This window comes from Anoplophora glabripennis, unplaced genomic scaffold, assembly GCF_000390285.2.
Source record: "Anoplophora glabripennis isolate ALB-LARVAE unplaced genomic scaffold, Agla_2.0 scaffold623, whole genome shotgun sequence".
NCBI classification, from domain to species: domain Eukaryota; kingdom Metazoa; phylum Arthropoda; class Insecta; order Coleoptera; family Cerambycidae; genus Anoplophora; species Anoplophora glabripennis.
The window spans coordinates 36,707-54,659 of NW_019416726.1; the positions used below are offsets into that span (position 1 = coordinate 36,707).

The 17,953-nt window shown below is 32.6% G+C and overlaps 1 protein-coding gene across 1 annotated transcript in view; it reads left to right on the top strand.

Annotated features, from left to right (window-relative positions):
• Nucleotides 1-17,953, top strand: part of LOC108909915 (protein GDAP2 homolog) — a gene marked incomplete at its 5' end in the record, with an annotated part of 61,747 nt that overhangs the window by 36,014 nt on the left and 7,780 nt on the right. The window contains 1 exon segment of the mRNA XM_018714388.1: nt 976-1,129. Coding sequence (XP_018569904.1) covers nt 976-1,129 — 154 coding nt within the window.

Below are 17,953 nucleotides of genomic sequence, written 5' to 3' on the forward strand. Positions count from 1 at the left end.
AAGTTACAATTACATATTGAAAAAACTCAAACAATAATAAATAAATAATGATAAATGAACTATACAAAAATAAGTAAAGAATCTGTGTACTTGCTTGATTTTTACAGCATATGATATACTTGAAATATTTTGGTTAATCTTCGAATACTAGTACCAGGATCCACTTCCACTAAAATTTCTGATTCTAAGTTCCCCACTCTTGAGTTTGTTATGTTTCCGTTCAACATTAGCTTATTGACGCTTAAAGCTCCTCTGAATTGTTGAACCAATCTTACAAACATTTTCTTATTCGGTACTTATAGATCGAGATCTGGTATTGTCTTCTTGCAACAGCATCGTTTTTCCCGACTAAAAGTAGGTTCTAATCATCAATCAACATGATTCTCGATTTGTATACACGCTTTTTTATATCAAACATCACAAAAATTTGAAAACAACACATAAATACACTGCCCTAAACACTTACATTACACAAAGACAATTCACAAGCTAAAGTATTTACCCATTTTTGTTATGCCAATTTTAACATGGCTGTTTTTTACCCGTTTACCATCCTGTCGTATCATACCAGGTGTGAAGTCAGTTGGTAGTAGCGGCTTTTCAGATGCGGTGGTTCGGAATTTTAACTGTACAGCAGAGGCTAACTTCCATTATTCTGCATAAGCGTTCGGAACGAGATCGGATTCTGCTTAAATTTAAACTGTTCACGATTTAATTTTGTTGCTGTTTTGTTTATTTTGTATGAATTTAATATGTCTAGCATCGATTGGTAACTCTAATAGTGCACTGATACAACTTATCACGACCACGTCAATTCTGGGTACCCAGCGGCCACTTGATTAAAAAAAAATATTTAAAAATCGTATTCAGCTCCTAAAAACTGAAGATTGAATTAATATCTTATCAAGTTATTTTTCTTGTTTATTTATTATTGTGGACGTCGATTGTGTATTTAACTGCGGCCCTTTGTTGCAGATACGAGAGGCTGCTGAGACGCGCCAAAACCGAGGATTTGACGGAAGTATCCGGCATCGGATGCCTCTACCAGAGCGGGGTTGACAGGCTGGGACGGCCTGTCGTCGTCTTCATCGGGAAATGGTTCCCCTTTAATAAAATCAATTTAGATAAGGTGAGTGTTGTTCTCTTCGCCGCTTTTATTTGTATTTGAAACACAGACGGCGGTTTCAACCGCAGATACCGATGCGGAAACCTACAAAAAAAAAAACACGTTAAGAGTTTATCGGAGAAGTTCGTACACTTTCGTCACGGCGCGTGTAAGCCAGCAAATGCCGATGGGCGGAAATCGTAAGACCCACAAGTATACTTTTTTTTTCTTTCATTTAATAAATAACATTGAAAGTAATACATACAGGGTAGCCCATCGAAAACGTACCGCAAGGCATTACAGGGTAGTAATGAACTTTTCGGCAAAATCCAAAAACAGGTAAAGTTTGCTTCTGAGGGGGACAACTTTTGGCGCAAAAAGCATAGCAAAATCTTCAACCCCCTAAGTGGGGGTGCCATCCCCCAAATTTTTTTAAATGGGAATGGGGGTCAAGTGGGGGGTCATTAGAAAGGGCTTTTAATTCTCTATACATCGATTCTTACTTTTTGAAAATCGATCCATTATTTTAGAAAATATGCAGCTTTGAAAATACGAACAATATTTTTGACGAGAAATGCGAAAATCGATTTAATTTTACTTCAAAACTTACGGTATTAGCTTGGTAAATTCCTTCAAAAGAATTCGCTGTTTTTTTTTTCTGATTTGCGAATTCTTTAGCCTGATTTTGGTGAGCAAAAAATTGTCCGCTTTTTGTTTCGTATTTAGATAGGCCACAAGAAGTTGCTAGATAACTGTCTTGTGACTTGTAGTTGAAGAGTACCAATACTGCCGAGTCTTTTAAATTGATTAATTATGGTGTACTCAATTCCAGAAAGAGTAGAAATTATTGAGCTTTTTTTCAAAAACAATGAATGCGGAAATCGGGTCGCCGAACTGTTCAACCAACGGCATCCTGAGAAACATGCGTCTGGAAAAATTGTTCGCGAATTGGTGGCCAAATTTCGCGAAACTGGCTCCGTTCATAACAAAAAGAGGCAGGTTGAAAATCCGGTACTAAATGAACCTACGGAAATAGCGGTATTGGGGCAAGTGGCAATGGATAGTACGCTGAGTACAATGCAATTGGCTACTGCGACAGGAGTGAGTCGTACAAGTGTCCAACGAATATTAAAAAAATACAAATTCCATCCTTATAAGATTCGGCTAGTGCAAGAGCTAAATGAAGACGATTTTGATCGTCGTTTGCAATTTTGCGAAATAATGACTGAACGAGCGATAAACGATAATTTCCTCTTTAATGTGTGTTTTTCGGACGAGTGTACGTTCTTCTTGAATGGTTTAGTGAATCGCCATAATTGTCGTTACTGGGCTGATACCAATCCAAGGATTTTCCATGAGACACACTCCCAACACCCCCAGAAGTTGAATGTATGGGCAGGTATTTTTGGAAATTCCATTGTAGGTCCTTTTTTCCTTCCTGGAAATTTGACAGGCGATATGTACTTGGATTTACTACAAAATGTCATCGACCCAGCTCTAACAAATATCATAGAGGACGACCCTGCTTACAATGAACACGAACTGATTTTCCAGCAAGACGGAGCTCCTCCACATTACTCGCTCAATGTGCGCAATTACCTAAATGAGACGTTTCCAGGACGCTGGATAGGACGAAGAGGTGCAATTGAGTGGCCCCCTCGGTCACCCGACTTAAATCCTTTAGATTTCTTTCTCTGGGGGCACATTAAAAGCAAAGTTTACAGCACTCCACCTGATACCTTGGAAGATCTGCGAGGACGAATCATTAATGTATGTCGCGAAGTAACACCGCAAGTGCTCCAGAATGTTCGACAACGGTTTGAAGACAACCTGTATCATTGTATGCAAGTTGGCGGACAACATTTTCAGCATTTACTTGACTAATACCGTAAGTTTTGAAGTAAAATTAAATCGATTTTCGCATTTCTCGTCAAAAATATTGTTCGTATTTTCAAAGCTGCATATTTTCTAAAATAATGAATCGATTTTCAAAAAGTAAGAATCGATGTATAGAGAATTAAAAGCCCTTTCTAATGACCCCCCACTTGACCCCCATTCCCATTTGAAAAAATTTAGGGGATAGCACCCCCACTTAGGGGGTTGAAGATTTTGGTATGCTTTTTGAGCCAAAAGTTGTCCCCCTCAGAAACAAATTTGACCTGTTTTTGGATTTTGCCGAAAAGTTCTTTACTATCCTGTAATGCCTTGCGGTACGTTTTCGATGGGCTACCCTGTATATAAAATAATAAAAGCTTGTATATTACAAATATAAAATACAGGAGTATGATACAAAAGTAATACATATTTAGTTAAAATTTTTATGTAAAATGTAATCATTCAAATCATTATAGAGATTTACAACGCTTTTTTGAAAATCTCGTTAACTTTATATCAATAAACGCAGTCACGTCATACAATTAACGTATTACCTCAAAGTGGCCCTGAATATAGTATGTTGCCACTAACAGATAGTGAATAAACTACCCAATGTGATTAGAATATTATCTAGAAGTAGTAATTAAACAATAATCAATTCTTCAAATTAACAATTGTAATATTTTTTAATTATATATTTATCAACCATTATTATCTAGTTTAATACACTTTGCTGCATGAGTAAAAAATTCTTATTACGGCCCTGGTCAGCACTACATTCAAGGTCACCGAAATCGGCTGAATGAGATCAAAGTGCTTCCACTTCCATTCAGCGACCGGTGGTCATCTTTATTTTCGTCGTTTGCCTTTTCTGTAATAGATGTCACTACTTATACAATTCTGACTTCGTATTCCGATATGTTAATACAATCCGTTAACAGAGGGCAGCACAATCTGTCTAAGGAGAGGCGCAGCCCTAGAAAGAGTGATGCCAGATCTACAGATTTTTTTGGAATTGGGGAAATAGGGAATTTTGCTTTATTTCTTGGGATTTTTAAGTCATTTTAAAAAGTATACTTAAATAACAACTAAATGAACTTTAAATGCAGCTGAGCACTATACTCCATTTGAATAACTTCTCAGTAGGGGAAACAAGGTCACTAGATTTACAAACAGAGGTATCTACTAGCTACTGTAAAAAGTTTTCTTTGTTACGCGTTGTGCTGCCCTCTGTTAACGGATGGTATTAACATATCGGAATACCGAAGTCGAAATTGTATAAGTAGTGACATCTATTAAAGAAAAGCCAAACGACGAAAACAAAGATGACCACCGGTCGCTGAATTACAAGTGGAAGTGGATCTTATTTTTGGAAGGGCGAAACGGGCGGTGACTATGAGACGAATCATTATAGCCATCCTTCTCTATCGCATGGATTTCTATGTCTTACTCTATCGCTCTCACGTAACGGCCGATGAACCATGAGGACTTTCCGACCCTGTATACGGGGACTAAATCAATGATTTTCTTATTTTTTTTCTTCGGTACGAATACTGTTTAACAAAACCATTGAAAAATTGTATGGGGTTATTCGTATAACGTTCTACCCCCCCTTGTCTTTTTTTACTTTCCTATTTGAAAGAAATGGTATGGAAGATGGAAGAAACATTTTTTTAAGTACTGTTTTGAACTTTGGCCTTTATCAATTTTTGTTTAAGTACGAGAAAATAAAATGTAAGAGGGGATAGAAAAAATTGAGATTCTCTAGTTTAATTTTCAAAACAAATCCAACTGTAGAATAAGACCTTTGATATGTTCATTTGTTTTCGAGCTAACAGAGCGGTATTAATTTTGTTGGCATTAAATTGGAGGTTAGTTTCGTGATTGCGATGCTATGAAGTTAAGTTATACAGGGTTTTCGAAGGTAAAATAATGCATTTCACAAAAAAATCTCTTTTAACATTTTAAAAATCACTCGGTTTTGGTTTGAGTTTGTGAAAGGTTGGTGTTAATTTAGGTGATAGTGTAAGCTTGTTGTGGACGATGTTGTTTTAACAAGCTTTTTCACTTTGAATGAGTAGTGATAAACATTTTTACCAAAATGNAAAAAATCTCTTTTAACATTTTAAAAATCACTCGGTTTTGGTTTGAGTTTGTGAAAGGTTGGTGTTAATTTAGGTGATAGTGTAAGCTTGTTGTGGACGATGTTGTTTTAACAAGCTTTTTCACTTTGAATGAGTAGTGATAAACATTTTTACCAAAATGGCACACACTTATATAATGATAATGAAGCTTGTGGTCGTAATTTTAATTTATTATGAATGACTTAAGAAGAAATTTTTAATATTGTCAAAGGTAAAGACACTAAAATCAACTGTATCCATACCATATTACTCGTATTTCGTGAGTGATTATTAGAACAAAATAATGACAATAAAAATTTGAATAAATGCGTGTTTGTAATCGACGAAACATTTACATAGCATAGAGTAAACACCTTACATAATAGCCACACATGAAACTTAGAAAATTGCCATGAGGAAGGCAAAGAACGAATTTCCATCATAGATTTTTAATTATTGTTAAGGATGTCCTAATTAGACCTTTCATTCTATTGTTGAACTGGTGCTCACTATTTGCATTTTTGTACAAAATAGCTTACTTGCCCTTTTGGAGAATGCGCAACGGCCAACTTACGTATTCCAATCGTGTAAACAACGATCAAGCACGTGCGGTTGCGAAACTATTGGTCAAAAGAGATTAAACGGCAATCCTCGTTAAAGACGCGCTTTGAAACAAAACAGGATATTGCATCATGTAACAGTTTTCATTTCGTGCGTATCATTCGTGGCATAATATTGATTCTGTTTTATGTGTTTTGGAATAATTTAAGATGTCTATCACCGCTCTGACTGATAAAGTGGCTGAACCAAAAAAAAAAAGTGTAAAAGTATACTACATTTTGTTTAGAATTTTATAATTTTTAATAGTATCTGTTTTAAATTTCCAAATGCGTTCCTTTGTGCTCTTATAATCACGCCGTGGCTGCATTCAATTGTTTACTTTGTTGGAATATACAAAATGACAGTGGTCAATTAAACTAGGTCCATGTCAGAGGTCTGAGATACAAAGATTCACGAACTAAACATAGTACTTTAAATATGTAAATAGTAACAGATAATTTGTATTAAAAATTGAAGTTATATTTAACGATTATTAAAATCTAGTATTTATTTATTTATTTATTTTTTATTATGAACATATTCTATAAAATATCAAGAATACTTATTTTAAAAACACTAGTTAGTTTTATTTACAGTTATTTATAACATGCTAATATTTTTATTATTTAATAAATTGTGCAAAAAGTGCATTTTTTAAAAATAATATTTAATTTTTTTATGTTCGGTGCTTTGCCTCATTGACATAAAACAATATAGTGACTTTAATGTAACTTGTTGCAATGTAGTACAAAAAGCAATTCCACTCGGTTAGTCTCATACAATTGACCAAAGAAGGTAACACCTGGCAACACTGATATCATTTATAACTCATTTATTTATTTGATTTGAAAAATATATATACAGGGTGATTCAAAAAACCGCTGACAGACTTCTAGGGTCGATAATACATAAAAAATTAAGACGAAAAGTTTTAATAAACATAGGGTCGCAAATGCCTCCTTAACGAGATACAGGGCGTCAAAGTTTCTGTAAAATTAAACATTGTCTGCAATAATTCCAAAATGCCTGAACTATTTCAAATTTGCTATGCGTAGTTAGCACCTTAAGACCAATGTTTGATGTACTGCTCAAAATTTTATGAGTAGCAGTGTCGTAGAGACGGGGTCAACGTGACCCTTTTTTAAAAATATTTTCTGCGCCACTGCTAATTTTGTCAAAAGGGCACTATTTTCGTGTAAAGTGTTCAATTGTCTATCGAATTGGTATCTTGCAAAATTTGGATTAAAACAACCATTTTTAAGAGAAACACTTTTGTAGAAAATTTGTAAATCCAATTTTATTTTCATTCATTTTAGTTTCGCATAGTAGGCTTGTGCTATTCAAAATAAAATTAAACATCGCCTGTCACTAATGTCAATGTGTACAAGTGAGTTAAGTAAACTAGATTATAAGCTTCTTTTTGTCATTTTTACGCTTTAATTTTACGGAAACTGTGACGCCCTGTATCTCGTTAAGGAGGCATTTGCGACCCTATGTTTATTAAGACTTTTTGTCTTAATTTTTCATATATTACTTACCCTAGAAGTCTGTCAGCGGTTTTTTAAATCAGCCTGTATAATTACCCCTAAAAAACCAATCGCCACACCCTCACCACCCATTCTTTGACATATTTTGACTGGCGATTTTTTTCTAAATTCACATTAGGGATTTCTTTATATAAAATATGTCAACATAGTCTTAATTCAGCATTCTTTAAAATCTCCAGACTTCCAGTTTCTTTAACTTATAAGCCTCATTACCCCTAAAAAGTTATAGCAGGCTGTATGGGACTTGTTTTTGTAGATGCGTTAAGGCTCCCTGTATACTTAAAATATACAAGGTGTCCCATAAGCACGATCTGACCTCACTTCCATTAAGAAAAAAATCTGGCTCCTCTGCTATTGATTGTCAAAGTTCTTGAAAAAAAAATGTTTTTATAATATTTGGAGAATGTTATTATGGATTTTAATGAAACGTACTGCGAACATGTTCTCAAGTAAGACTCGTGTTTTCACATCGTCATCTTTTGAGCCAAAGAATGTCACAGTACCTCTTTGATCATGTGCTTATGAGACACCCTGTATATATTTGTAAAAAATGTGTTTGCTTCATAGCTCCTTAACCATGAAATTTGCTAAAATGATAAAAAATTGTTTTGAAAATCGGGCTTGAGAACGTTTCATAGCTTTTTTTTCGTCTTCATTTCACTCTGTACATTTTCGACGAAGGATAGCAGTGGTAAAACGTATGCAGGAAGCATAGATATAACTTCACACGACTAATTAGCGGCCATTGTGTGTGACTTAATTTTAATAATTATTATTACAGCCGTTAAACAGTTTTTTTATGCCCGGCGAGTAAATTGGTTGAGTCACCGGATAAAACGAGATAAAGCCAATCCTATTGATTAGTTCCTCGATGCGTTCTCAGACGAATTTTATGAATCGCATGAGTAAATGAGATTGCAAGTTTCAAGGTGAAGAAGGGAGCGGGTAGGGTAAAATCCAACATTTTCCCGATAGACGAGATTGATAAACTAAAATATAACTAGTAAAATACCTAATCGTTCCGTTGTTCAACGCTTCGAATGTGTTGTGGAAAAGTTTCCTCATCTCGGTCGCTTGCTGTGAAATTTTAATAAAAGGTAACCAGTGCCGTCGAAACTAAGGGTTTATTTAAATTTTATTAAATTCTAATTCGAGTAAAATCGGCATCATTTCAACGCCACTGGTTAACTTATTAAAATTTCACTGATTTAGACGAGTCCCCATGAATGAATATACAATATTACAAAATTATCAATAATTTTCATGGCACTTCACTGTCATGTAGAGTGTGAATTGCATACAGCATACAGCGCACACCGCGAATGACGCTAGAGACTACAGTAGCCCAACGATGTAATGGATGTAAATACTACAACTTCAATAATAATTTTTTTCTCGGAAACTAAGGATTTTACAAATTTTTTTTGCGATATTGACTCGCAAATTTTTTTTTGGATAAGTTGTGAATCACCCTGTATACAATATTTTCAAAATATCTCTTCGCTTAGATGTAATTTGGCCTGAGACGTAACATTTTTTATTTAGAGGAGAGGTCTGGTTATAACAACACTCGTCACTTGACATCCATATTGAGCCGAGAAACTTACAACACCTTGTAACTTGCAAATTGACGCAGCTAAGATATATTGTGCATATTACCATATTTTGTCCCCAAAATTGTCAGGTCACATGTGCTCCTACTTTAAATACAGGGTGATTTGTATTTGAGCGTGTACGTAACTAACTTAATATAACATATACGAGTACAGGGTTTTGATTGGTAAAATTGAAGTTGGAAGGGTATTAAGAATATTTTAAAAGAGATTAAAAGTATTTGTAAACGTATACCTATTTTTAAGAATAGTCGGTATATGAAACAGGTTTGTGCTGATAAATAGAAGAATGGAATAGATGAAATTTAAAATCAATTAAATAGTTTCAAATTTGTTGTCAAATATCGCGAAGAAAAGATGTCATTTTCTAAGTTGCATAACCAGAAACATATTGTGAAAGTATTGCTGTCTGAAATGGTACCGTAAGTTTAAAAACTACACGCAATTAATTTCTGACATTTCAAGTAACATACCTATCATTCTAGCGAAGATTATTAGTACACCATTGGCATCTCTGTGGTTTAACATTCAATGTTATAAATTTACAGAAAACTATAAAATAAAAAAGTGTACCTATATTTAAAAACTTCTGTATTTCGGCTAAGCGATAAAATTTTAATTATAATTTTTGTTATAACAGTGAGTACGTGATTTCTCGTCAAAACATCATTTCTTCGAACAATATTCGTGTAGATTAAACCAATTAAATGGGCCTTTTTATCGCATTTTGGTCAACTTGCCTAAATTTTTTATATAAGTTAGTTTGATATACCTATACAATAACAATAAGCGACAGTAATTTTTTTTCAACCCCTGACCAGGGGTGAAAAAAAGATAAAATAAATGGGGTTTTCAAGATAACTTAAAAGGGGTAAGAGCTAGAAGAAAAGTTTCTTCTAAAAGTTGTAGAGCATACAGTTCTACTTAAAAATGGTCCATTGACTTTTTCTTGTATTATTAAAACTAACAGTTAGGGTGTCTAGAAGTTAGGCATGATTTTAGAAATTTTTAAAAAAAAACAAACAGAAAAATAAATGAATTTTTTCAATCTACTCTAAAAAATGTAGTTTATTTTCAGAAAAATAGATATATTTGTTAATTTTTAATAAAAAAGTTATAACACTAAAACAATTTCTTTCTATGCCATTCGATTGATTATTTAAAATATTGAAAAGTTGCTTTCGAAATTTTGTTTTACGACAAATATAAAAATCACGTTAGCTTTGTGAAATTGTTATAACTTTTTTATTAAAAATTAAAAAATATATCTATTTCTCTGAAAAGAAAGTTTACATTTCTTAGAGTAGTTTGGAAAAAAAATATAAAATTCATTAATTTTTCCGCTTATGTTTTTTTTTAATTTCTGAAATCATCCCTTAACTTAAGCCACCCTAACTCTGTTAATTTTCATAGTACAAGAAAAAGGCAATGGACCATTTTTATGTAGAATGTATAAGATTTTTTTTCTAACTCTTATTAGACTAGGGCAGATCTGTCGAAATATCACACTTCTTAGATTTGGGCGAGATCCGGAACATTTTCAAAATGGCAAAAATGTTTAAAAAAATTTAAAAAATACCTATTTTATCTGATTTTTTTATATCTTGGGACCTATGCGTTTTGGAAGAATATTGAAGAGGAAAAAAAGTTTTAGAATTGAATTTTGCACAATATACTGTAAGTTAAAAATGTCTAAATTTATTACCGATGTTGCAAAATAGAAGTAATTGATGAAAAAAAGGCAAAATAGTGAAAGCTTTTTGGATAATTTTTTAAAAATATTTTAATTGCTCCGAGGGCATTCTAATTTTGGCAAAAACAAAACTTTGGAGTATAATAAATCAACACACCAAATTTCATTAAAATCGGTTCTATAGTTTTCGCAAAATAATTTTTTTTTAAATTTTCGTATTTTCAAAATATTGCACAGCTTCAAATAAAGCATCTAGGTATTTGAAAATTTTTTCACATAGAAAAGACCGCTCAACCTTTCAAATGGTTTTTGAAAAACTGAAATCGGTTGATTAGGACGGCCACAGTAAATTTTTAAAGTTAACACTCTTTTTTATTTTTAAACAATTAAATAACATTTATCAATTTGCAGTTTAGTTTTTTTCAAAAATTATAATTTTAAAGTACCTACTCGGAGAGACGCTTCTTTTAAAAAAAGTTAAATTCCTTTTATTGCTTTTCGAGATATAAGCGGTTAAAGTTTATCGGCATTTACCGTTAATTTATAAACAATTTGGCAATAATCTTTGATCCAGTTGCTTCGTTTTTCCGAGTTCTAAGCTGGGAAAAATTTTCATATCCATAAGTTATCGACAACATAGATAAATCATCGGAAAAGCTGTTGCTCGCACGAAAGTGGGGAGGTGGCTTTCGCTCCGAGACTGTATTCGGAGGTTCAAAATGCGAAGGTACGAAGAAATTGCATTATCTCGGCTTCTAATGGACCAATTTCGATCTTTTTTTTAATCCGATGTCTCGCGAGCCAAGGAATACGAATAATTAGACTGTTGGCATTATTACCAACTGTCTAATTTGCACATATTTTGTTATAAACGGAGTTTATTATTAATACATTAAATATACTGTATATTTTACCCTATGCTATTAAAATTTTTCAATGAAAAAATTTGTTTACGTATATATTTCAACACTGAATATGAATATATTTAGATATAATTATTACAATTATTTAAATAATTTTTTTTAAACAAATAAAAAAAAATTGATTTGGAAATAAATTGTTTCGTTAAATACAGATAAAATTAAGAAAACATGATAAATGTAATATTGTTTAAAGAGTGTTAACTTTAAAAATTTAACTGTGGCTGTCCTAATGAACCGATTTCAATTTTTCAAAAACCATTTGAAAAGTTGAGCGGTCTTTTCTACGTGAAAAAATTTTCAAATATCTAGATGCTTTATTTGAGGCTGTGCAACATTTTGAAAATTCTAAAATTTTTGTCAAAATTTTTTTCAAAAAATTTTCCAAAACGAACCGATTTTAATGAAATTTGGTTTATTGTTTTATTATACTCTAAAGTTTTTTTTATCAAAATTAGAATGCCCTTGGAGCAATTAAAATATTTTAAAAAATGTACCCAAGAAACTTGATTATTTTGCCTTTTTTCATCAATTATTGCTATTTTGCAACATCGGTAATAAATTTAAACATGTTTAACTTACAGTATATTCTTCTTTTCCTCTTCAATATTCTTCCAAAATGCATAGGTTCCAAGACGTAAGTAAAAAACTCGGATAAAATAGGTATTTTTAAAAAATTTTTAAACATTTTTGCAATTTTGAAAATGTTCCGGACCTCGCCCACATCTAGGGATCTACACTTTTATTATGTGAGTTGTACTGAGGGTAATCCAGAAAAAATTGCTTGCCCCTCTTTTAAGTTATCTTGAAAAGCCCCTTTATCGTTTTTCACCCCTAGCCGAGGGTTGAAAAAAAATTAGTCATTTTTTATTATATACCTCAAACTAAATTATACCAAAAGTTCAGGCAAGTTCACCAAATTTACGATTTAAAGGCCCATTTAATTGGATTTGTCGCCATACACAATACGTTTGTAGTAAAAATTGTACTACCATTCATTCATAATATTCGGAAGTTACAAGGGGAGGAACTAATTATTGTCCCGCACGTTCTACTGGCTTGCTAGGTACAGAAACGTGTTGTTGTTGTTGTTGTTGTTGTTGTTTGTGATAAAACATTTGTAGCAGTTTTTTATTCCGAATTTGATAGACACCTTTATTGTAGGAGCGTTTGCAATTTAAAGAATGCAAGAATACAAAAAAAAATGATTTTTGCAAGTCACCTTAGATTAGGTTTGTCTATATTTTGTTCAATGCAGTGTAAAATAGGTCTGCTTTGTTTTTAATACAAAATAGGCAACCAGAATAAGGGCATCTGCCGTCGAATGTTGAATGCCGAGTGCTGAATGGTGAATGTGTGGTTCCATGTGTCTTATCTGCCCTAGCCGAGGAATTTGTTTATTTTACTTAGCCCTTGCCTCTTGGGTTAAGTGTTCACATTATCGGTCTTCGCTCGATTTCTAACATTATATTTATTTAATGCATAGGTACCATTATGTTTATTAATATCAATGATTGCTCCTAAAGAAGAACATAATTATGTTAACAGAAAAGGTATCATTCAAAAACTGTTCAAATACCTAGTTGTAGATATATAGAAACCAAGGATTTTATACAAGTCTTTGTATATAAACAAGTATTTGACACTTCACATTGGGTTAGGTTAAATACGTAAAAATAAACAAAACACAAACGCAAACAAATATTTGTAATGTTCAAAAGAAACAGCAATAGTCAATACATGTGATAGAAGAAGAGAGCAAATCATTTCGGCAAGCTCCTCGATATTATATCGATTCGAATGGGCGGGGTTTCGATATTATTTCGATGGCAAAATTTTCAAGAGTACCGATATATCGATATTATTTCGATCTCGATTCGGAATCATCGAATCGACATTTCGGGAGTCCCTGCACAGGAGTACGGTCGATTTGCGCTCTGTATACACTAGGACGACGACCTGAAGAATGTTTGGAAACCGCTGATTTCACGCAACCCTTGATACACATCTGTTCGGAAAATCACGTAACCCATTTCCATAGTAGTTTTCCATTGCCATAGTCTTATCTAATAAAATAATAACAGGCGCCCTATATTTCCACCCCAGCTATAATATAAAACACGTCGAATATGCGCATAAAAAATAGACCGTGGAAATTCCGACGTCTCTGTGAATACAGCGGCGACATTTTTTCGTGCCGGGTACAATACCCCCATATCTGATTCAGCCGGTTAGTTAAACTCCGACAAAACTGGGCGAGTAAATGGGTAATGCGGCGCATAAAGCCCCATTGAATCGAACAAACGTCGGATCCTTAACATTGTCGCGAGTCACAATGGGCGTTGTGAGAACTGATACAATGGGTGCGCGGGAATCGAACGGGGGGGTGGGTCGACGTTCGCACCCCCTTCGCGTAGGTGTTGCCACCCGGTTTAGAGATACGGCAGTTTCCCGGTCAGTCGGCCGCGATAAAAAGTTTCGAGGGCGTTTTGATATTAATTTCGGAAAGTTTGAGGTCCCATGCAGATTTTTACGCGATAGGAGTCTGGCTGTAGTGAAAATTTGACAAAGACTATTGATTATAGTATTTTAAAATATATTTTATTACATGAATCGTTTAAATGGTCATTTTAGATGAAAAAAACGGCGGAGTGCTATTAAATTAGAGGGTGGAAATTGGAGATAGGGGTGAAAATGCACCCCTTTCAATTTTTTAATTGTAGCTCGAAAACGAAGGAAAATTTCGCTATAGTTCATAGGAAAAATTAGTTAGAGAATTGAATTTCCCAAGGAAATGGCTTATTAAAAAAATTTAAAAGGAAAATTTTATGCAAAAAATCGTTAATAAACAATTTAAAAAAAGTAAAAAATAAGATGTTAGAAACACACTAATTATCAGCGAATATTATAATATATTACATTAAATACAAGTTTTTAAATTGTAATATAAAGCACTTAAAACAGCTAGTCAATAAGGGCGTTTGCCGTCGAATGTTGAATGCCGAGTGCTGAATGGTGAATGTATGGTTCCTTGTATCTCATCTGCCCTAGCCGAGGAATTTGTTTATTTTACTTAGCCCTTGCCTCTCGGCAATTGTTCACATTATCGGTCTTCGCTCGATTTCTAACAAAGATTTTTTTATTTATTTTTACTTTTTTTACTCAATTTTATGTTAAAAACGACGAAAATCTAAAAGATATTTAAGTTTGACCGGTTATAACTCAGTCAATATTAGTCCAAAAATTTTTGAAAACGCATCATTTAGAAGGGAATCTCATCTAGTTTATTTGTACAGCAATTTTCTTTGCCTACTTCTACTAAAAAAAAGAAATTAGTCAAAAAAGTAAAAAAAATGTTTGCTGATTTTTTTTTATTTTTTAATAAACCATTTCGATGGGAAATTCAATTCTCTACAAAATTTTTCCTATGAACTATACCGAAATTTTGCTTCGTTTTCGTGCTATATTTAAAAAACTGCAAAAGTGCATTTTCACCCCTATCTTCAATTTCAACCCTCCAATTTAATAGCACCCCGCGGTTTTTTCATTTTTAATGACCCTACGAACAAGTCATGTCATGAAAATCCTTGAACGAATATTTCCCTTTTTGCAAAAAATGAAAATTAAAACGTGTAAGACGAAAATCGGAAACTTGGTTTGAGCGGCCATAGGTCAGTCGATTCTCATCTAAAAATACTGTACAAACTCTTTTTTTGAAGTAAATTTTATCTACTTTTTTTATGAAGCAATGCCTATGTTTATTAACGATTTTTTGCATAAAATTTTTCAATTCTTCAATTAATTCAATTCTTTAAATAATTTAACCTATGAACTATAGCGAAATTTTGCTTCGTTTTCGAACTACAATTAAAAAACTAAAAGGGGTGCATTTTCACCCCTATCTCTGCAATTTCCACCCTCTAATTTAATAGCACTCCGCGGTTTTTTTCATCTAAAATAATCCTTTAAACGATGCATGCAATAAAATTGCAACCCTGTTTTTTTTGGATATAAGCAATAGCCTAAAACGGAATTTCAATTTCGGTGATTATAGTAAGAAAAATGGAAAAATGTTCGCAGATCTGGAAATGATTTGGAAATATCAGAAATTTCCCAATTTTCCATGGATTTTTTTTGTAATTTCAGTTGCAATCGGTCTTTATTTAAAACTACCTGCCTCATATGTTCATTATTGAACTGCTATAATGATTCCCGTTTCCGTTTTTGTATCCTTAATCCTTTAATCATAATTCTAATCCTAATCCTTTGATAGTTTCTGAGCATATGCGCATAGAAAAGCTGAAATGGGCGAAATAGAACAATGATGAAAACATACCATTAAGAAAACGATTCAAATCGCTATTGATTTGGATTTTATTCAGAAAAAAATTAAAAATCGGCAGTAGCTTCCTTGTTTGCAGTTCAATTGAAAATGTTCTAAAATTTTTCTTTAAATATTGTATAATTTGTGTGATAATACAATAACAAATATTTATTATTTTCTCTAAAATCTCAGTGATGTCGAATTACTGACATTCTTAGCGGTAATAGTAGGTTAGTCAAACCCAGTAGGTATATCTAGCACTGATATATTATTAAATGGTTATATCCAAATACTGTGGATAATCAAACTTTGTAGATATTTTAGAAAGTGTGTTTTTTCCAAATTTCATTACTTTGTAACCTGAAAAAATATGTTTTCAGACATTTGTTTAGAGTTTTTTTTTATTATTTGGACCATCTGGATTTAAATTAAAATATAAAACGGTTTACGCATCAATGCGTAAACTTCACTTTAGGCTCTACTGCGTAAATTTAAATACTTTTTTATTTTGGTTTAAAATAATGAAAAACGTGAATTTTATTGTAGTCGAGACAGTCAATTGTTTCATAACGTTATTACAAGATAAATTCTTTCTGCGTTATTTTTTGCTGCATAATTCATTTAGTCTACTTAACCATAAGCAAGCTTGTGGATGCTGTTTACCAAAAAGCTTTTTAGCGATTGCCTCATTATCACCGGTGCATTTTGTGACTGCAACTGTTCTTTGAATATTCCCTCGTACTTTAATGAGTTTCTGATGACATCCAATTCGGATAATATTATGATTATAACACCTCATATATGATGCAAGTATTTTTTTCGCCACTAACGAAATTTTATATGGATGTCTCCTTCTTAATGATTACTTTAAAATGCCATTCGGCAACAATGACGTGCCCGCAAGCTTTGTTCAAATAATTTTCGTATAACTATTTGATTTTCCCTCGCAGATAATATATTTCATTTGTTGAAATCTAACTTTTACACCCAGTTTAGATTTACCTTCTTGATCTCGCGTAAATTGTACCTATAATTGTGTAATTGATCTTTGTCAAAGAGACATATTAATAACACCTTAATTGTTTTAGTTATTGCGTAAACGTTCTAGTTTTCAATCAACTAGATACTGGATTGTAAGAAAAAAACAATAATTCAAGCACAGAACTTCGGTTAGAGGTTACTGTTAACAACAGCGTGTATAAAATTGAGGTTTATTTTCTCGCTTAAATTCGATATTATTTACAGAAGATTCTCAATATTTTCGAAATTAAGGTAACTATTAAGTCACCAGTAAATAATACTCGCAGAAAAGGAATTCGTGATTACAACTAATTTAACTAATTTAAAAATACTTCACATTATATACCGCAATTATATTCATTAAGTAATATTTTAACGTACTGTCGTGTACATATACACATAATGAATCTAGATATACTTAATTGCAAAAACAGTAAATATAAGGTATCATTTTTTTAATGTTATCAGTATGCTTCTTTGTTTAGTTAGAAATACATACAGGGTAGGCCATTAGTGTGAGAAAGTAAAATAACTCCCTTGTTACTCATAATACAGAAAAAAAGTTCAGATAAAAAAAAAGTTGTACAGAATCAAGAAACCTAAACTACAAAATTAATTTGAAACATGGATTTCCGAGAAAATTCTATACAGGGTGTCTCATAATTAGCTGCCAACCCTGAACAGGCCGATTCTATGATCAAAACTAAGTAAAAAATTAATCCCATTTTGGTCAATTTCATAGTAATTTAAACAAAAAAATTTTTTGTTTAAATTTCATCTAATTTTAATAAAAAAATAATAATAAAAAATTAAATTAAATAAAAATTAATCCTTTAAATGGAAAAGAGAGGAAAGGAATATTATTATTTTTTGTTTAAATTACTATGAAATTGACCAAAGTGGGATTAATTCAAGAGCGATTTTCTCAGAAACCGTTAAAGATAACGATTTGAAACAAGAGTACCTTTTTAACGTAAAACAGTTCGGGAAAACGGAATTTGCTGTCCAATTTGTTAAAAAGTCAAAGATGAAAAAGTTACACACGCAAAGTACCAAGGGCCCCCCCGTACCCACCCCAATGGACCTTGTGGAAATAAATGGATTAGTCCATCAAATTGCTCATCAAAATTTAG